Raw genomic sequence first — 22,622 nt, forward strand, 5'->3', positions numbered from 1 at the left:
CCGCAAGGTTAGCAGTTACAGGTAGTCGTCGACTTACGACGCATTAGGTTCTGACAGAGCGGTCGAAGTCGATCTCGTCATAAGTCGACCAACCACATATGTACATGTATTCTGTACCTATCGTATATTATCCATCATATATCCTAAGTATGACTAGCCTACATATACATTTTATATTATCCAAAAAATGTGCATGTATAGTACCTATTTTTACGTTTAGCATATGAAATCTTATCATGCTTGAACTCCTTGATTAATACTTACTTTTATTACTGTATTTAACATTTTTATTGTAGGCATTCAAACCATCTGTCTGGTCTGTTTACATTTTCTTATCCGCCATTTGCATTGCCAATCGGCTACACGTATGACGTATTATTTACTTTTGTTTATTTATAGGTTTGAATTAAATACATACCGTATTTGACGGCGTATAAGACGCACTTTCTTAACAAAAAAAATGGCCTAAAAAATCCCCCTGCGTCCTATGTACATAATGTAGGCTCAAAATTTAAGAATTTTGGCCGAAATTATACATGAAACGTCACGTAGATGTTGTAGCGTAGCGTAAAATTCGGTGTTATCCTAATAACCTATTAAAAAACAAAGTTTACTATAATTATTTATCATTATCACACTTACCATCACCGCAATTATTACTGCTAGTATTATAATCAATATCTACGTTGTTATTATCGATATTTTCATTAAAATGTTAATATCATTATCGTCGTCTACAGCGGATCGCCGCATTCCACATTTATAGATATAAACAGTACGTGTGCTGCCACCTATTGGTGATTATCTCGAGAGCTTTACGGATAACAAGGCTTCGTTCAGTTGCTAGTTGGCAATTCCTGCTAACATTCTCTTTACGCATAACAACATGGCTTCAATCAATTGGTGGTTGACAATTCCTGCTACCATTCTCTTTAGGCATAATAACAAGGCTTCGTTGAGTTGATACTTCGTAACTCGTGCTAGCATTCTCTTTTAAGAATAATAACATGGCTTTGTTCAGTTGCTCACGAGACTCGAGCTGTTACATAGGAAACATTTTTATTTATTGAATTTTACCCCTTGATTGCATACTTTTATAATATATAATGGATATATATAACATATATTACCGTAGGTAACATCTTTATTAATGTTTTTGTTGATTCTGGCGGTAAGAAACAATGTTTACAAATGAATGTGTTGGATCTATTGGTAAACCTATGAGGTAGCTTTCAGCAGCAGACGAAACATTCAATCGTAGTAAATGGCTGATTGTATAATACATATTTTGATAAATATAAATATGGTAAATAACTTCTTTATTAATGTTTTTGTTGATTCTGTTGGTAAGAAACAATATGCATATGATAACCTAATACTACAGTTTTTACTTACCAAAATCATATGAGCATGGGCTAGAAACCTTATTTTTTCCCCTCAGTGTCCTGCTGAAATTAAAAGGGTGCGTGCTATGCAGACATGCGTATTATAAGCCATCAAATACGGTAATTTGTTATTACATTTGATTTATTTGCAAAAAATAGAAATACAAAATACATTACAAAAATATGAATCTTTTACCATTTTCGAACGACACAAACACACAATGCTGCCGAAAGCTGAGCATCTCTCGGATATGAGCGCGCTGCCGGTAGCAGGAAAAAGTATCGTACGCGCGCTCAACGTCTTTTAGCAAAATATAAAATTAAATATTATATATATTATTATATTGTCGTAGCCGTCGTAAAGTCAGTCAGTCGTAAGTCGCATAGGTTGTAAGTCGACGACTACCTGTAACTGAACGAGGGAAGGGATGTCCGCGTCCATACTCGCTCTTTGCCCTCTTAACTGGAGTGGGGTACTCGCATCAAAACGCACTTGGAAGCGCGTCGTGTGAGTCCGCTAATGACGCTGGTGATTTTGCCGACGAGAGTCAGCACGCCTAAACGCTGGTTCAGCACCGTGATTAGTCCGCTAAGGGTGTGAGTAAGTTCCTGAAGCCAAGACTGAGTCGCTGTATGGGTTCGCTAATGGCTTCGGGAACCATTCCGGGGTCACCACTTTGAGAGGTGCGAAAGAAACGAGCAGGATAAGGTTACTGATACTTTATTCATGATCCAGGCAGTTTATATAGTGGCAGACTGGCATCGCGCCGCGGAATACAATGGAAACCTCAGTGACCCGAGGTCGATAATAAATAACAATAAGTACAGCGAACCAGTACACTTTACGATGTAAGAACAGACAGAAATGGAATTGGATACAATCTTGATGTCTGTGAAAGAAACATGTGATACATTTTGACAGCAGGTAAACAAAATATATACATAGTTTAAATTATTGAAGTTTGCGTGACCTGATGCGTTAGGCATGACTAATTGTGGGCAAAGAAAATGGGACGTCACCACAGAAAACTTGCCCAGCAGAGACTTTATAATTAACATTTTTAGCTGAGACTTCACGAATGACTTTACAGATGACTTTACACATACAGCTAGTGTACGTTTACAAGATGTGAGACCCATTCGCAAAGTTACTGCACTTCTCAAAGATGATACCCGGCAGAAAGTGTTTAATTTTTTTAAGTAATTTATAATTTTTCATACTTTTAAGTGAAAAATTGGTTTGGAAAACTTGTATTATTTATATTTTTACATAAATATGATAGAAAGGCAGTACAGTTACTGTATTGTGCCTATATTTCTCTCTCTCTCTCTCTCTCATAGTTAAGCCCACACACAAACACACACACACACACACACATACACATATATATATATATATATATATATATATATATATATATATATATGTGTATATATATATATATATATATATATATATATATATATATATATATATATATTATATATCATTCTTTTTCGTGGTTTTTAGCATTTTCTTTCCTTAATTACTGTGTTTTTAACTTGTTGCTTGTTAGCTTCTCAGAATGAAATAATTTTGTAAGCAGGGTTTAATTTCCACACAGTAGTTTAGGTGGTTTAAAGAAAGAGAGAGAGAGAGAGAGAGAGAGAGAGAGAGAGAGAGAGAGAGAGAGAGAGAGAGAGAGATTTTTTTCAGTTGCCATGGGAGAAATTTCTTTTGTAAAGGCCAGCTTGGTGAAAGATACGCTCGCCAATCGGATTTCGGAAGTAAAATAAAGTTGTAGGTTTTTATACAACACATTATATATATATATATATATATATATATATATATATATATATATATATATATATATGTAATATATATATATATATATATATATATATATATATATATATATATATATATATATATATATATTTTATATATATTTTAAAATATATTTATATATATTTTAACATTACTGTGTTATAAGGTGTGATGGAAGAGAAGTTGCTGTAAGATGGTAGTGGGTCAAGACAGACAGTTGCAAATTGTTGCATTCAGCAAATAGTTTGGTTACTTCAGCAGTTAACCTGATGAACACACAATATTGGCTCTGGTATGTGAGTCATATGACCGAGTTGGTATGTGGGTACATAAGTTCAATGACGTTAGAAAATCTAGATTTTGTGTCTAATTCTGCCCAAAAATTAGTCTGATCGTTCATTAGCAAAGCTAGAGCGAGATCACAAGACATTAGCTTTGGAGTGTTGCAATCTCTTAGAACTGGCAGAATAAGGTAAAGTTCAGACTCTTCATTTTTCTGTGTGAATTGTGAACTTATGTTTTTACCATGTTTCAAGACATTTTTGAACTTGTGTGGAAAGTTCAACATAACCTTTTACCATTTCAATATTCTATTTTATTGTGTTCTATTTACCAGTATCTACTCATGCATTTTAGACTTTTCATTATTATGTTTTGCACTTGCATATTTTTGGGAGATTATTATTTGTGCTTAATTCTTTCGACAGATGTCTGTGGTGAGAACATTGTGGTGGTGATGACATTGTGGTGACATGATGTTATCATGATGGTGTGATTATAGAGAGAAAGATGCAAACCTTGCAGTGTCTAAATTTCTCATGTGGTAGACTTTTGAGACTAGACTTACAATGTCTAAGATAGAGTATGTGAGAGTTTTTGAATTTGCAGGCTATTAGCCACAATCAGATTTTTAGTTGGACTGAGACTAAATCTTGAGTTAGATGTTTTTTACTTGATAATTTCATTTATGATGCATTTTAATCTTTGCTTTGTTTATTCATTACTTGTTGGGTTGCTTTAAATAATAAATTTATTTTTGTACGAAAGATTGCGTTTCCTTAGATGATCCATTTCATTTCTTTAATGTGGAATGCAAGAGAGAGAGAGAGAGAGGGAATGCGTGAGGCGAAAGCCGCGAGAGGGCGAGAGAGAGAGGAAAAAGTAGAGTGAGTGTCAGGGGGAGGTCTGTGTGGGCTGAGTGTTAGAGGGGGAATAAGGGTCAGAAATGCCATTGTCTCCTGAAGGTAGATCGCAAAGACACGATACGTAACACTTCAAAGAAGTGTTTAATCTGTGGGCATATATATATATATATATATATATATATATATATATATATATATATATATATATATATATATATATATATATATATATATATCACATTACCACAGGTGAAAAATAAGAAACGGGTGTAGGTCCTGACCGGTTTCGACTTTATTTCAAGCCATTGACGAAGGACTGATACAGAGTATGAGAAGTCACAAAAATATATACTACAGGAACAGTACTGACGAACATACACAACCGTTAGAGACTACATATCCCCCTCAAGCCGGTGTCGAGGTAGGAGTGGCCTTCAAAACTCATTTGGCTAAAAATCACAATATACTCTCAGGGGACGATGCTGATAAACAAACCATATGCCTCAAGATCCACACCTGACAGGTGTCAGGGAGGCAGAGTTTGGAAACTCATTACTACTGCTACCCCTGTACTGTGTTTACAAATATGATAATCCTATTTTCATACATCTCTACTGCCTACCATAAAATTTAAACAATTTACAAATTTCTTTTGATATTAAAGGATCAAGTTTATACATCCCTTGACTGATATTCATATTATGGTTGTAACTTTCTTTTATAAAGCTAGATTCAATGATATTCCTTTCCAGTGCATTATTAGAATGTACAATCCTTTTTGCCCCTTCCCAGTTGATAGCGTGATTGTTCTCACTAACATGTACAAATATACCACTGTTCCCTTGTGCATATCTCATACATTTCTTATGCTGTTCAATTATTTTTTCAAGTGCTTTCCCAATTTGGCCAATATAAAAGTTGTTACAAGACTTACATGGAATTTTATATACACACCCTTTAGTATTGTCAGGGGAGTTCTTGATAAGTACATTTTTCATTGTTTTATTGTTCTTAAATGCGACATTAACACCAAAATTCTTAAGAAGATGAGGGATATCTTTCATATTATTATTATAAGGCAGAACAAGCAAATTTTTTGTGTTGCAAGGTTCTTTTTGGTTTTGATACATTGTCTTTTTTGCCGCTTCAAATGCACTTGTTCTGCCACAATAAGCTGTAGGTCCCGTTGCTAGGTAACCAATTGGTTCTTAGCCACATAAAATAAGTCTAATCCTTCGGGCCAGCCCTAGGAGAGCTGTTAATCAGCTCAGTGGTCTGGTTAAACTAACGTATGCTAAACAAAGTACAGGAGAAGGGAATACACAACACAATAGAAGATATAAAAGCCAAAGCACACAAGATCCAAATGTACATGAACAGGAATAAAGGATACCAACAGAACAAACTCTTTGGAACTAACCAGGAAAGACCATACAGCCAACTAAGAGGGGAAGACAACCACCAGGAAATTCCTGAAGCCGTACCAAGTAAGAGACTCTGGGAAAACATATGGAGCAATCCGGTATCACACAACAAACATGCAACATGGCTCCAGCAAGTCAAGGCAGAAGCAATGGTGAGAACAAAGATTCACCAAGATCACGACTGACACAGTCAGACACCAACTAAAGAAAATGCCCAGCTGGAAAGCCCCATATCCCAATGAAGTCCATGGATACTGGCTCAAAAACTTCAAGGCCCAACACCCACAAATAGCAGAACAACTCTAGCATTGCATCACAAACCACCATGTGCCAAAATGAATGACCACTGGGAGAACAGCCTTAGTACAGAAAGACAAGAACAAGGGAAATATAGCCTATCACCTGCCTACCAATAATGTGGAAGTTACTAACAGGTATCATCAGTGAAAGGCTATACAACTACCTAGAGGATACAAACCCCATCCCCCACCAACAGAAAGGCTGCAGAAGGAAGTGTAGGGGCACAAAAGACCAGCTCCTAATAAAACAAAATGATACAGCTGCCTTAAAAATACAATGCGCAACTGCAATACAGTACTCACCAGCTCTGGGATAAGACTAGCAGAGGTTAACATCAGGAGAAGGATCTTTCAAGGTGAATCACTGTCCCCACTACTCTTCATAGCAGCCACAATTCCCATGACAAAAGTACTGGAGAAAATGGATGCTGGTTACCAACTCAAGAAAGGAGGCAACAGAATTAACCATCTGATGTTCATGGACGACATCAAGCTGTATGGTAAGAGCATCAAGGAAATAGATACCCTAATCCAGACTGTAAGGATTGTATCTGGGAACATCAGGATGGAGTTTGGAATAGAAAAATGCACCTTGGTCAACATACAAAAAGGCAAAGCAACTAGGACTGAAGGGTCAAAGCTTCCAGACAAAAATAGCATCAAACACATATATGAGACAGGATACAAATACCTGGGAATAATAGCAGGAGAGGATATAAAACACCAAGAGATGAAGGACACGATCAGGAAAGAATATATGCAGAGACTTAAGGCGATACTCAAGTCAAAACTCAATGCCGGAAACATGATGAAAGCCATATACACATGGGTAGTACCAATAATCAGATACAGCACAGGAGAAGTGGAGTGGACGAAGGCTGAACTCCGCTGCATAGACCAGAAAACTAGAAAACACATGGCAATACACAAAGCACTACACACAAGAGCAAATACAGACAGACTATACATGACACGAAAGGAAGGACTGATAAAAGTAGACGAAGACCCAGAAATATACAAAGACAGGAGAATGAAAAGCAGAACAGAGGAATGGCACAACAAACCAATGCACGGACAGTACATGAGACACACTAAAGAACTGGCAAGCAATGAAACATGGCAATGGCTACACAGGGGAGAACTCAAGAAGGAATGCTAACAGTGGCACAAGATCAGGCCCTAAGAATTAGATATGTCCAAAGAACAATAGATGGAAATAACATCTCACCCATATGCAGGAAGTGCAATATGAAGGACGAGACTATAAACCACATAGCAAGCAAATGTCCGGCGCTTGCACAGAACCAGTACAAAAAGAGGCATGATTCAGTAGCAAAAGCCCTCCACTGGAGCCTGTGCAAGAAACACCAGCTAGCTTGCAGTAATAAGTGGTACGAACACCAACCTGCAGGAGTGACAGAAAATGATCAGGCAAAGATCCTCTGGGACTATGGTATCAGAACAAATATGGTGATACGTGCCAATAGACCAGACGTGACGTTGATTGACAAAATCAAGAAGAAAGCATCACTCATTGATGTCTCAATACCATGGGACACTGGAGTAGATGAGAAAGAAAGAGAAAAAATTGATAAGTATCAAGACCTGAAAATCAAAATAAGAAGGATATGGAATATGCCAGTGGAAATTGTACCCATAATCATTGGAACACTAGGCACGACCCCAAGATCCCTGAAAAGGAATCTGGAAAAACTAGATGCCAAAGTAGCTCCAGGACACATGGAGAAAAGTGTGCTACTACAAACAGTGCACATAGTGAGAAAACTGCTGGACTCCTAAGGAGGCAGGATGCAACCCAGAACCCCACACTATAAAATCAACCCAGTTGAATAGGGTGACTGTGATAGACAAAAAAAAAAATAATAATAATAATAATAATAACAATAGGTTTGAGCTAAAGCATGCTTTGAAATCAGTCCCACTTTTTAATGAGGAGGATGTTTCTGACTTTTTCATTTCATTCGAAAAGACAGCGTAGAAATTAAACTGGCTGAAGGCAACGTGGACCACTACGGTCCAGTGTAAGCTGAAGGGTAAGGCTGAGAGAGTCTATAATACTTCAAGAGAAGTTTTGTTCTCTCAGATTATGACTCTGTAAAATCAATTATTCCTAGGGCTTATGACTTGGTCCCGGAACCATGCTGGCAAAAATTCGAGATTTAAGAAAAGAGCCACGTATGACTTTTGTTGAACTTCCTAAATGATATTATGTTAAAAGTAAAAAAAAAAAAAAAAAACAGACTCCTTTGATAAGTTGAAGGAAGTGGTCTTGCTTGAGGAGTTTTAAAAAATGGTGATAAGGGAGCTCAAAATTCATCTTGATGAACTGAAATCACTTTCCTTACAGGAGATACCAATAGCACTGGATGAGCACTCCCTCACCCACTGACAAAACTGTGTCAAAGAAAATAATGCTAAGAAGTTCCCTTCACAAAATAATGGGTGAAGAGGAAATAACAGAAATCAATCTGATCACAGTACCTACAAGGACGATTCTGCTTTTCCTAGGAAAAAATAAGAGTGAAAATGGTAGTAGGAATGGCAGTGGTGAAACACATACTAGTTTTGTATATAGTAACAGAACTGGTAGTGGTAGGTATAAGAAAGCCTCGAGGCCTGACATAGTTTGTCATTGGCCTAATCATCGAGGTCATATTAAAGTAGATTGTCTCGCTTGAAGGAATTTCCTAGAAAATAAATAAAGAACCCATTGCTGTAGTTTCAGCAGAATCACCATAAAAAGAAGAGTCACAGTGACTTGGGTTTCAAAAGTGCATATTGAAAGGGATTATCTATATTAACAAAACTAAATGAATTGGACGAAGTGTGATGCTGATGGTTCATCGGCCAACGCAGTTTTACCTTGGATCTTGATGTTGTGAAGATTGTGGTCCTGCTTGAAGAGCATAAAATATCCTCATCTTCCCTTGAATTCTGTCTCTTTCTCAAAGCCCTTCAATACAAAGAGAACAAAGCTGTTCCATTTCTTCAGTCTTACCTCTTTTCTTACTCGTAGTGGTGGTGTTCATCCCTGCACCATTATCTCTGATAAGGGCTAAACTCCAAGCTTTATTATGAATGACTATCGATACTGTCATGCAACTCAATCCAAGAAAATGAGCTATGGTAGCAATCTTTTCACTTTTTTTGTGCCGTTTTAACATAAGTTACCTTGTTTTCCAATGGACACTTGCTTCAAAGCTAGGGCACTTTCACTGAAAACACAAATTCAATGCAAATATGACACTGCAAATAATGTGCACACAAGCACACATTTGAAGTTACTGTCAAGAGTTAATGACACAACATGGCAGAAAGATAATAATTTTTATATTTTCAAGCTTTTAGACGGTTTTATTCTGTGTACACATCATACTGATGCAAATATATATTATTTCATATTTTTAACGTTTGCTTTCAAAGTGATTTGACACTGTTCTGTTGACTACTGTATTTTTACAATTGACAACTGAACACTGGAACAATGTACACGTACAGACAGTAGTACAGTGCAATCAGTAGCCATATGTCTTGTATGTACGAGAATGTTTTTTTTTACTTTTAAGTTTTCATATGATTTTATACAGTACATTTCATTACTGGACAGTATATTGTGTATTTGAACCTTTCTTATGTGCTTGGCAATTTTTGACTGATTTCTCTTTTTTATAGTGCTTTAACATTCATTTGTTGCTGACCGATGTAAAAATACATGAACAGATGCAGTTGATTTTTTTCCTTTTAACTTTTAACTAAAAAAAGCCATAACATCAAAATACCTTATATAGAAGCAACTTAGAGGAAGGTAATACCGTACAGTATCCTCTCTACACTTCAAGGAGCATATCACAAATCAAAACTGTGCCATCCTATGGTCTAATCATCAAACAATGGGGATCTTAGCAACATTCTCCCAGCATGTATCCAAAAAGTTATATGTCACATATCCAATTACTGTACATGCTATACTAAGAGTCTACCTTCCAAATACAGTATAAGGGATTCTCATAAATAAGGAAATAAATTTGTTGCATAATCTTCACATTCCATCCTATATAACAGAAGCTCGGAATCTTTCTATCGTAGGAAGGAAACAGCTTCATAGAAAGGAAAAAGTGTCATCCTACTCTATTCAAGGAAAAGTTTTCATAAAACCTGTAATGTAGGAACAATTCTTCACTTACATCAAAACTAGCTATATTAAGATCACTTTAAAAACATGAATGGCAGCAACAACATGAACTTCTTCATTAAATCATTAGCAAGATGGCTTTATAATTTTTTGTTAACAGTCTAAGACTTTTGCATCACCTACTAAGGAATTTGTAAGTGTAATTTTTTATGACCTCACAATAAAGTTCATGTGTGTATATTGTTCTGTATATTGACAGGCTACTGAAAAATATTTACAACCAAAAGTATGGATCCCAAACCCACCTATGATAACTTTTATATATAAAGCCCAAAAATTTTATGATTTTGGATAAATCCAAAGGCATAAACTATTATGTGGACACATGGACTCTTAAACTGGAATATATTTCATGTTCAAAAGTCCCCTCACTGCTTCTAGGTGGTCCTACATCAAGGGGAAGTTACGAAGGAAAACTTTTCCTAAAATACTGACAGTAAATTATTCGACTGCACACCACCCAGGATACTTAGGCCAAAAATATTTACTCATCTTTTCAGTTTTTTTAAGATATAAAAAACAATGAGTAGAGTGAGTGAGAGACATGGGGTCTCACTCTATTTTGTTAAATGTGTCTACAGTCACCTACTTCAAACTGAAGTGTACTTTTAAGGCAATGGTTTACTTGCTACTGAAGTGAACCAAGTAAAAAATAAAACCTGACAAAACCAGTGTAACAAAGTGACAGGTACAGTCTGTCATTACGATCCAAACACCAAAAAGGCGCTAGAAAATTTGGCCAGGAAAATGAGGGATCTATCTGAAGGTAATTCAGATGTTACAAATACTGTTGACTCTTATAACAAGTTTATACCTGAAATTAGCTTCTGGTAAGCAAGGCTGTCAGTTGTTTCACATTTTTATGTAATGGTCACCATTTGTGAAGCAGCAATATTTCTACACGTGGCAAAACACAAGGATATAGAACAGAACAACTAGAGGAATCATCATAATCAGTAATTTAAAAAATTCTTATAAGTTTGCATATACTGTCAACCATTACCTTCCAGGAGCAGAAAAATGGGAGGATACTGGTAAATTAACTGGTTCAGCAAATGTCAGCACAGCTCGTAATTCTTTCAGACAAAATGTAACTTCACATTCTGCAGATATATCATATCCATCAAATTCCGCAGCTTCCATTGTCAGAACAGTATGTATTGCTTTTGCAGGATCTGCAAAAAAGAGATTTTTAGCTACAGAAATGAAAAAACCATAAACATAAAGTACTGTATTGAGTTGCAGAATATCAAACATTTAACATAAGTCTAGACACTGATAGGAATGTCCAATTCTTGGAATAAATACAAAGCCATAGGTCTGATACATGAGTTTGAAGTGAGCTACAGATCAAATATCTATGATAACCCAAAAAATAATTTTAGACATGTATGCCCAGCAGCTGAATAGGAAAAATACTTTGTCAAGCTGACATGGAACAATACTGGACTGATCCCAATGCAAGGGAATGGGGAATAAGTGTAGTAATTCATGTTTCATGTGCCAATCTTGAACACTACTGCAATGGTTTAACTTTTGAAAGCAGATGTGCATTAGAACACCAATAAAAAAGGACGAAGACTCGGAGCCCAGCCTGTTGGGGTGCTACTATGGGGCCCAAGGTGTAAATGTCCAGAGACTTGTGGGCAAGATCCTTCAGGTAGAAGGAAGTGAAGGTGGTCTGATGCTTCCACAGGCCTGCCTTTAGCAACTGTAGGGGAAAGTGGTTCCTCTTGTATGTGACCAAAGGGCCTTGATGTTGGGGGGCCTTTGCTTTTGCTGGGTACTCTCCCCTGTCCCTGTTGGGGTTGTTGGCCCTAGAGATGACTTCTCTCAGGAGACAGTATTCTTCGAGACTTGCTTTTTCATTCTGCCCATATGACTAACAGCCTTTTACAACTGGGTCTCAGAGAGGCTGTTCTCTTTAGGTATTGCCTTAAGGCTCCCACTGGGCACATCATCATCTCCTCCCCATCTTCCTCAATGAAGTCCTGCAAGGAGGGAGTTGAGAATCATTCGAATCTCAGGTCCAGGACTGAGGGGTCCTGGGTCTTGGCTGGGACAAACTGCAAGGGCAGGGAACACCAACCTTTGGGGTGAACAAAGACATGAGAAGCCATACAGCTCTCCAACACTCTTGGCAGATGCAAGTGACAGGACAAACACCGTCTTCAGAGTGAGGTCCCTGTCTGAGGCCTGTCAAACAGGCTCCTAGGGGGCTCATAGGCTAGTGATGACCTTGGTAATGCTCCACTTCGGTGCCTGCATCTCTCACAGGGGGCACTACTTCTGGTAGCCCCTGATGATGGCTGACAGGTTGATGCCCCTCACCTGGAATACCTGTGCAAGGGCTGCTCTGTGTCCCTTATGGCAGTCACTGAATGGGAGATTATCTTTCCTCAGGAAGTCCACTATCTCCTTCACAAAAGTCTTGAGCTGATCCTGGCCCTTCTGACAGCACCAGCAACAGTACTCTGTCCACTTCCCCTGATAAACTCTAAGCGAGGAGGGTCTGAGGGTGTCCCTGATGGTCGCTGCCGAGTCCTTCAAAAAGCCCTTTTTTTTAAGGAGCTGTTGGATAGCATCCAACTGTGAAGTTGGCAGTCAGCTATATTTCTTTGGCACCTTCTGTTGTACTCCTGTACCAGAAGGTTGGGTGGCTATGGCAGGTCCCTTGGGACACCTATCAGAAGATGCAGCAGACTGGCACACCACTTGACTTGTGGCTACAGGGGTGCCACCAGGGCCATCCGAAGGCCTTGGGGCTGGTAGAGCCTGTTTTGTACCCTTCACAGCTGACTGAACAGTGGGAAGACATACTTCCATATTGTCCTGCAGATGTTGAAAGGCTTCCCGCATTACTGCCCTTTGGTCTGGTATTGGGAAACTCTTCAGGCAATTTGGTGTTGGTGGCTGTTGTGAACATGTCTATTGTGGGGCCTTCCACAGGTCCAGCAGACTGGTTGAGAGACCACTCTGTCCCAGTGACCTGGTCCTTCTTATTGAGCTGGTCTGTCATCACTTTCCTTTCATGAAAAGTACCTGGCCAACAATCCCAGGTACCGGGAGGCTAACCACTCATGCAATCTCACTTTCAGAACACAGGGTGGGAGAGACCACTCCTCCTTGCTTGATGATAAGCACTACCACCATTGTCTTGTCGCTCATCATGACAACCAAGTAGCCCTCCAAGAATGCTGACAGCACGGGAGCACTAACCATGCTACTTTCATCTTGAGGAGGTTTATGTGCTTCTCCATCTCTCTGGGACCCCACATCCCCGAAATGCCATGTCCATTGAGGTATGCAACCTACCCTTTTTGTAAGGGATAGAAGAATTCCAGCATTGGTTTACTGAGGGGACCTTCCAACATTAGGCTGGCTGGGTTTCTCCACCACCTTCTCTGTCACTTGTATGGGTTGTGAGAGGTCCTTCTCCAGTTGCAGCTAGGTCTCCTTCATCTTCCATTGGAGGGACCAGTTTCTCAAGAGAGTTCAGGTGTCCCAGCAGTATATGCCACTGCTTTTCTGGTGGGGATGTCTTGGAGAGGAAGTCGAGAGAGATGTCCAGGAGTCTGTGTTTATCATGATGCACAGGTAGATGTTCCTCTTGGGGTTTAACTCGGAACTGGGAGGTTCACCATGATGCCCAATGTCTGGCACAAGTCCAGGATGATGTCCAATGCCTTCACCACTTCCTCTCAAGATGAGGTGAGGATCAGTCAGTCATCTAGGTATCTTCACAGTCAGATGCCTTTGGAATGTGACCTGGAGGAGACCAATATGAAGACCCTTGTGACGACCTGGGTTGCCATTGATAAGCTGAAGAAGAGAACCCTGAATTGGTAGTTCACACCTTGGTGATAAACTGTAGGTAGTTCCTGAAGCTTGGGTGAATGGGGATGTCGAGGTAGGCATCCTACAGATCTACCAAAATCATGAAGTCCCCCTCTCTTAAAGATGCCAGGACTGACTGGGGCATCTCAATCACAGGTATTCATTTAGGGCTGACAGGTCTATAACCAGATATAACCCCTAGGATGTTTTCTCCACTAAAATCTGGAATTGTCTGACACAACCTCCACCACCCCCTTCTGTAGCATTGCTGCAATCTCCTTTTGCAGAGCTCTCCCCTTCAGCGAGTCTGGTTTTTAGGAAAGGGATGGGGAGAGGAGCCAGAGGGGCTTTCATAGGCCCAAAGGGTTATCATCCACTCCACTTCCCCGTATTGCTGCCACAGCGTCAATTTGTTGGTTAGGTTCCCCCCTGCCTATGGTAGCTTGAGAGGGGTTTCTTCTCCTGGTCAGTTCTTCCTTCTGTGGGTTGGCTGGGTCGACTGAAACAACTGAGGAGCCATGTCTCCCCCTCTGCTGGGGCCACTCCTGAGGCTCTGCTGTCTGTACCTGGGTCTCGTGGAGGAATGTCTCCTGCTACTGTTACTCCACCTGCCCAGCAGGGCAGTCCTGCTCATCCCCTCAGTTGATGGGTGATTTGGTAGGAGGAGGCCTGAGAGAAGAGGGTATCCCAGCATTCCTCTCCTCACTTCATTGACCTCCTGGAGACTTTCTGGAAGGATGTGACCCAAGGAGTCCTGTAACAGACTGTTCCTTACCGACAGCCAGTTTGTGCGAGACATTTCGCTGGACCACTGAGAGAAAGGACTCACTGTGCCTAAGAATGACATTCGCCAACAGACAGCTTACCTGCTGTGCTATGTAAGACAAGACCTTCCCTAACGGTTCTGGGTACATCTCTGCATCATGATAGGACTCCAATGGTCCTCACCTGGGCCAGCTCAATGTTGTAGGTCTCTGCGTAGATACTTCCAAGGCTGAGGATGGATCATGACATGGAAGTAAAAGTCCTGCATATCAACAAAAATCATCCAGTCTCCCTTCCAGACAGCTGCCAGAACCAAACTGGGTGACTCCATTGAGAATGGAGTCAGATAAACAAACTTATTGAGACTGGAAACGGCTAATATTGGTCTCCAGCACCCCAAGGCATTGGGAATGAGAAAAAGGTGATTGTAAAACCCTGGAGACTTGTCTAAAACTGGCTCAATTGTCTCCTTGTGTAACCACTGTACAATCTCCTGCAAAACTCAAAATTTCTCTACATAACAGTACACAAGAATGGATATCGGTGACGCCAACAGAGGAGATGCAGCAAAAGGTACAATGCATCCCTCCCCGAGAACCTTCCTCACCTAAGGTTCTGCTCTAAAGCTTCGTCAGACACCCCACAAGCTCTGTAGACAACCTCCTACTGTAACATGAGGGCTCAAACCATCAGTTGCATTTGCCTTTACAATTCTTTCCTTTATAACGTCAGGTTTGACTACTTCAAAAGGGCTTACTAGAAGTGAAACAACTGGAAGACTGCTTGGGTTGATACACGATGTGAAACTTTGGAGCAGGACTGGCCACAGGAGTAGGTGCAGGACAATTGAAAGAAGACTTGAAAGATTGAGCTAAAAATTCTCTATTCTCATGATGTGAAACATCTTCAGCAATGACCTTAAATACTTTGGAATTAAGGAGATGCTGATGAGGATCATCTACAACAGCTCCTGACTGTTGAGCTGGAGATGCTATACAAGACAATTATGAACACAACTGCTCTTGTTTCTTTAAAACTGAATTAGTAAACATATGTGACAATTCTCCCAAAGCATCTGAAATAACTCTATGAAAGCAAAGCAAGGGAAATACTCCAATGCTTCATCAAGATCCATTCTCCTTCAAGGGTAACGTGATGTTTCACCTGGAGCAGTAAATGAGCCAAGTTCTGCAAAGGAAAGGGCTTCTATAGAGTGAAAAACTGATTTCAAGAGTGCTTCAGCATCACCATTAGGCCAAATTACCTTACTAGCTTCGAGAGCTCTTCATTGAGTCAAGCAACATTAAAAAAACTAGCATCTTAAACAAGAGAAGGACACAGATTTGGCAATGCTTCCATTGATAATAAACAAGTCTCTATGGTTTTATGAAAGAGGGAACAGAAGCAATCACATTTTGATATATATATATATATATATATATATATATATATATATATATATATATATATATATATATATATATATATATATATATATATATATTATATACATAATTACATAATTACATATATATATATATATATATATATATATATATATATATATATATACATATGTAAACTTTAAACAAATTGAAAAAAACTCTCTGGTGGTTGGCAATGCTGTGTGACCTCAAGAAAATGTTGGTAACACTGTCTATACTTGGACTGACCAAGAGAGGGTTTTCGGAGTGCGGTGGTGCTAACCGAAGAGGAGGGCCAGTAAGGCTGGGTAGAGGAAGGCTCAGAGGTATTGTTTGGAAGGTGGGTGGAGCTGAGGAGCAGTTTCTAGGTCTGGAAGGGGGTGACGATGCAGTGTTGGATGGGTGAAGAGGGCTAGCTAGACCTGACTTGAGAGAGCTTGTTTGGTTTTCTGTTTTTATGTTTATGATACAGTAATTCACATTTTATTAATGATATGTACAGTACTGAGAGAGAGAGAGCAATAACTGAGGTATGTTTACACTGAAGGCCGAGGTACAGTAACACACACACTCCTTCACTTTTTATTTATATTTTATGCTACAGTATTTTTGTTTATGTTTTTATTGTATCTTCCCATTTTTATTCTTTCAAACCAAAAGATAAAAAATGCAATCATGTGCGTAGGGTAATAGAGAGAGAGAGAGAGAGAGAGAGAGAGAGAGAGAGAGAGAGAGAGAGAGAGAGAGAGAGAGAGAGAGAATGAAATATCAACAGTGAAGTGATAAAACATTGTCTTAGAGAATGTTTACTGTTACGACATGTGTGACACTCATACTTAGAATCAACTACTATTAATATTAGAGTAGTTTAACCAGGCCACTGAGCTAACTTTTAACTCTCATAGGGCTGGCCCGAAGGATTAAAATAAAATATGAGGTCCAGGCCTGAGGCCAAGCACTGGGACCAAATAGATCTTTTAGTATGATGATAACTGAATGAAAATGAATTAAAAACTGCACAAAGGTACATGTTCTCATACTGGAACGCACACACACACACAATAAATATATTTACTCAAGTTTCCATACATACACAATAAAAAGGCATATTAAAATTCAGAATAAGTTAACCAACATTTTAGAATTTTGTTGTTTTTATAATTCAATAAATGCTCTAAGGGTTTTTGTACTTTTGTTATTTACTTTTTATATTTTATTAATTAAATCACAGTTACTCGTAAACATCAAAATCGGAACAGCTGAAAATGCAAAAGATTCTGACAAAATTTCCTTTATTGATTTATTTCCAAAAGTTGACTATCGCTGTTGGTCAGAGTTTGGGCACTCACACAACACATCTGACCGTTATTATCACTTTGCACTCTGAGCACTCGGGAGCAGGGCCACGTGGGCTGCTCATTAAGTGTCCATGTGTCAGACAAGTATGGCCTATATGGAGATGTGTCAGAATTAATTGTGCATGTCTCTCTCTCTCTCTCTCTTTGATATGATGAACTCCACTTTCAAACATCAGGTTTTATTCATTTTAATTTATTATTCCCAGGCTCTTCATTCCATATATATTGCCATTTACTTATAATACCCACCTTTATGTGTGTTACATAACAGGGATATTTACACTTGATCTTGTCATTTGGATTGCTTCTTTGGCTGCTTTATCAGCCTCTTCATTCCTATATGGGCAGGCATCCAACATATTTCTACATTTTTCCAATTATTATATAATTTATGAAGTAATAACTTAATTTGTTGTACAATATTATTATTTTTTGGTTTGTAACTCTGAATAGTTTCTATGGCACTTCTCGAGTCACTAAAAATCACAAAATTATTGCCTTCTCTGTCACAACCCTACGACACTACGTCTCAAATTCTCAAGGCTGGGACACTCGACCAGCAAATATCTTAAAGTCAAGTGCACGATATAGTCATCGCAAAATGGAGGATTTTCATGGGGCATCAAGAACCCATGAGTGAGTCTAGTATGTCCAATCCTCAATCTGCATAACATCGTTTCTTGTCTCCTTGGCATATACAGATATGACCCAGGAGACAATGATGATGTAATATTGCGCATTTTTTTATTTGTTGCAATACTTTCCCATTGGGACTGCCAGCTCTTTTTAGTTTTCTGACCTACTAGAATATTAAAGCATTATTAGGTAGAGAGAATTGATAAGTTTTGTCTTGGGATACTGAAACGTACCCCACTCTGTTCTGATTTAGATCAACTAAACTTGTAATAAAATATGATACAGTAAATCAAGCACAGAAAAAAAATAAGAAAAATAGCAACATGTACGTACACACTATTACCATGGTGTGGGTAAACTTGCTACAGCCTGTTTGGTGTTGTGTTGCCTACATATGAAATTCGGATTTTATATATTTTTATGGTGATCAGAGTTGAAACATCAATAGTGATATAATATTCTCTTGTGTACTGTTATAATGTGTGATAATCATACTTAGAGTCAACTAAACTTGTAATGAAATATGGTACAGTAAAACAGACAAAGCAAAAAATATTAAAGCACGTAACTACGTATGAAAGCACTTATTCAATGGTGTCGTGAACTTCCTGGAGTTTGTTTAGTTTTGTCTTTTGGTGTTTTGCTACATTAACCCTTTAACGCCGAGCCTCTATTTACAAAGGTGTCTGTCGTATGCCGGCGGCGTTCGGGAGTTAGCGCTGAAGCGGAGAAAAAGTTTTTTTCAAAAAATCACAGAACGCTTAGTTTTCAAGATTAAGAGTTCATTTTTGGCTCCTTTTTTTGTCATTGCCTGAAGATTAGTATGCAACCATCAGAAATGAAAAATATATCATTATCATATATAAATATTGGAATATATGACCGCAAAAAAAAATTTCATATATAATTGTATACAAATCGCACTGTGAGCAAAACGGTTAAAGCTAATTAGTTATTTTTTTTTATTGTATTGTACACTAAATTGCGATGATTTTGGTATATAACAAATTGTAAAACGATCAAAGCAACACAGAGAAAATATTATCACAAAATGATGCATGAATTCGTAACACGCGGACGTAAAAACAAGTTTTTTCTAAAATTCACCATAAATCGAAATATTGTGCTAGAGACTTCCCATTTGTTGCAAAATGAAGATAATTGATTGGATATTACTAGACTGTAAGTGTTTTAGCCTACAATTGCAGTTTTCGACCATTTCGGTCGAGTTAAAGTTGACCGGAGGTTGAATTTTTTCTATTTATCGTGATTTATATGAAAATATTTCAAAATTGATAAAAGCTACAACCATGAGTTATTTTTTGTTGTATTCTACATGATATTGCGCACATTTCCATGTATAACACTTTATGTAAGGCCTAATATAAAACGGTGCGAAAATTACGACAAGGTGACTAAAGAAATTTTTAATTTTCAGCAGTTACTGTGCGCGGAGGGAAGGAAAAAGTTTTTATCAAAAATTCACCATAAATCGAAATATTGTGCTAGAGACTTCCCGTTTGTTGCAAAATGAAGGTAAATGATTGAATGTTACTAGAATGTAAGGGTTTTAGCTTAAAATTGCATTTTTCAACCATTTTGGTCGACTCAAAGTTGACCGTAGGTTTAAATTTTGGCACTTATCGTGATTTATATGGAAATATTTCAAAACTGAAAGAAGTTACAACCATGAGTTATTTTTTGTTGTATTTTACATGAAATTGCGCACATTTTCATGTATAACACTTTATGTAAGGCCTAATAGGAAATGGTGCGAAAATTACAACAAGGTGACTATAGAAATTCTGAGGTTTTCAGCAGAGTTAGCGCGCGCGGAGGGAAGGAAAAAATTTTTTTTCAAAAATTCACCATAAATCGAAATATTGTGCTAGAGACTTCCCGTTTGTTGCAATATGAAGGAAAATGATTGAGTGTTACTAGAATGTAACAGTTTTAGCTTACAATTGCATTTTTCAACCATTTCGGTAGAGTCAAAGTTGACCGTAGCTTTAAATTTTGGCACTTATCATGATTTATATGTAAATATTTCAAAACTGATAAAAGCCACAACCATGAGTTATATTTTGTTGTATTCTACATGAATCTGCGCACATTTTCATGTATAACACTTTATGTAAGGCCTAATAGAAAACGGTGCGAAGAAAACGGTGCGAAAATTACGACAAGGTGACTACAGAAATTCTGAGATTTTCAGCAGAGTTACCGCGCGGAGTGAAGGAAAAAGATTTTTTCAAAAATTCACCATAAATCGAAATATTGTGCTAGAGACTTCCCGTTTGTTACAAAATGAAGTTAAATGATTGAATGTTACTAGAATGTAAGAAATTTAGCTTACAATTGCATTTTTCGACCATTTCGGTCGAGTCAAAGTTGACCGTAGCTTTAAATTTTGGCACATCGTCATTTATATGAAAATATTTCAAAACTGATATAAGCTACAACCATGGGTTATTTTCTGTTGTATTCTACATGAAATTGCGCACATTTTCATGTATAACACTTTATGTAAGGCCTAATATAAAACGGTGCGAAAATTACGACAAGGTGACTAAAGAAATTTTGAGATTTTTAGCAGAGTTAGCGCTTGTGGAGGGAAGGAAAACGTTTTTTTTCAAAAATTCAAAAATTCACCATAAATCGAAATATTGTGCTAGAGACTTCCCGTTTGTTGCAAAATGAAGGTAAATGATTGAATGTTACTAGAATGTAAGAGTTTTAGCTTACAATTGCATTTTTCGACCATTTCGGTCGACTCAAAGTTGACCGTAGGTTTAAATTTTGGCACTTATCGTGATTTATATGAAAATATTTCAAAACTAATAAAAGCTACAACCATGGGTTATTTTTTGTTGTATTTTAAATGAAATTGCACACATTTCCATGTATAACACTTTATGTAAGGCCTAATAGGAAACGGTGCGAAAATTACGGCAAGGTGACTACAGAAATTCTGAGATTTTCAGCAGAGTTACAGCGGGCAGAGGGAGGGAAAGAGATTTTTTCAAAAATTCACCATAAATCGAAATATTGTGCTAGAGATTTACCGTTTGTTGCAAAATGAAGGAAAATGATTGAATATTACTAGAATGTAAGAGGTTTAGCTTACAATTGCATTTTTCGACCATTTTGGTCGACTCAAAGTTGACAGTAGGTTTAAATTTTGGCACTTATCGTGATTTATATGTAAATATTTCAAAACTGATAAAAGCTACAACCATGAGTTATTTTTTGTTGTATTCTACATAAAATTGCACACATTTTCATTTATAACACTTTATGTAAGGCCTAATAGAAAACGGTGCAAAAATTACAACAAGGTGACTAAAGAAATTCTGAGATTTTCAGCAGTTACCGCACGCGGAGAAAAAGTTTTTTGAAAATTCACCATAAATCGAAATATTGTGCTAGAGACTAACCGTTTGTTGCAAAATGAAGGTAAATGATTGAATTTTACTAGAATGTAAGAGATTTAGCTTTCAATTGCATTTTTCGACCATTTCGGTCGAGTCAAAGTTGACCGTAGGTTTAAATTTTGGCACATCGAGATTTATATGAAAATATTTCAAAACTGATAAAAGCTACAACCATGAGTTATTTTTTGTTGTATTCTAAATGAAATTGCGCACATTTTCATGTATAACACTTTATGTAAGGCCTAATAGAAAACGGTGCAAAAATTACGACAAGGTGACTAAAGAAATTCTGAGGTTTTCAGCAGAGTTACCGCACTCGGATGGAAGGAAAAAGTTTTTTTTTTTTTTAATTCACCATAATGCGAAATATTGTGATAGAGACTTCCCGTTTGTTGCAAAATGAAGATAAATGATTGAATATCACTAGAATGTTAGAAGATAAATGATTGAATATCATATATATATATATATATATATATATATATATATATTATATATAATACATATAGAATGATTATTTATTTTAATATATATATATATATAAAAAAAATATATATATATATATATATATATATATATATATATATATATATATGAAGCTCATCTGTCGCACCTGCAAGGTAGCACTTTGCAGGTTCGGGGAGTGTGACCGCAAGTACCACACTGCGGTCATATATTGGAGTGGGCCCATCGCACCTGCAAGGTAGCACTTTGCAGGTTCGGGGAGTGTGACCGCAAGTACCACACTGCGGTCATATATTGGAGTGGGCCCACTCGAGGGACACTGGAGGGCGCAGCGGACCACCGAAGGGCGGCCCATCTGCAGTAAGGGCGCTTGTCTCCCTCCTCCACCTGTACCTCGTCATGTCGAGAGGAAAAAAATGCAAGACTC

The 22,622-nt window shown here is 37.8% G+C and overlaps 1 protein-coding gene across 6 annotated transcripts in view; it reads right to left on the bottom strand.

Moving 5' to 3' along the window:
* Rad9 (cell cycle checkpoint control protein Rad9) overlaps nt 1-22,622 on the bottom strand; it is an 822,739-nt gene that overhangs the window by 208,985 nt on the left and 591,132 nt on the right. For all 6 annotated transcript variants that reach the window (XM_067084341.1, XM_067084343.1, XM_067084339.1 and 3 more), the window contains one exon: nt 11,280-11,451. In XM_067084341.1, coding sequence (XP_066940442.1) covers nt 11,280-11,451 — 172 coding nt within the window. The remainder of the gene's footprint in view (nt 1-11,279; nt 11,452-22,622) is intronic.

The sequence above is a fragment of the Macrobrachium rosenbergii genome, chromosome 41 (assembly GCF_040412425.1).
Source record: "Macrobrachium rosenbergii isolate ZJJX-2024 chromosome 41, ASM4041242v1, whole genome shotgun sequence".
Taxonomy (NCBI): domain Eukaryota; kingdom Metazoa; phylum Arthropoda; class Malacostraca; order Decapoda; family Palaemonidae; genus Macrobrachium; species Macrobrachium rosenbergii.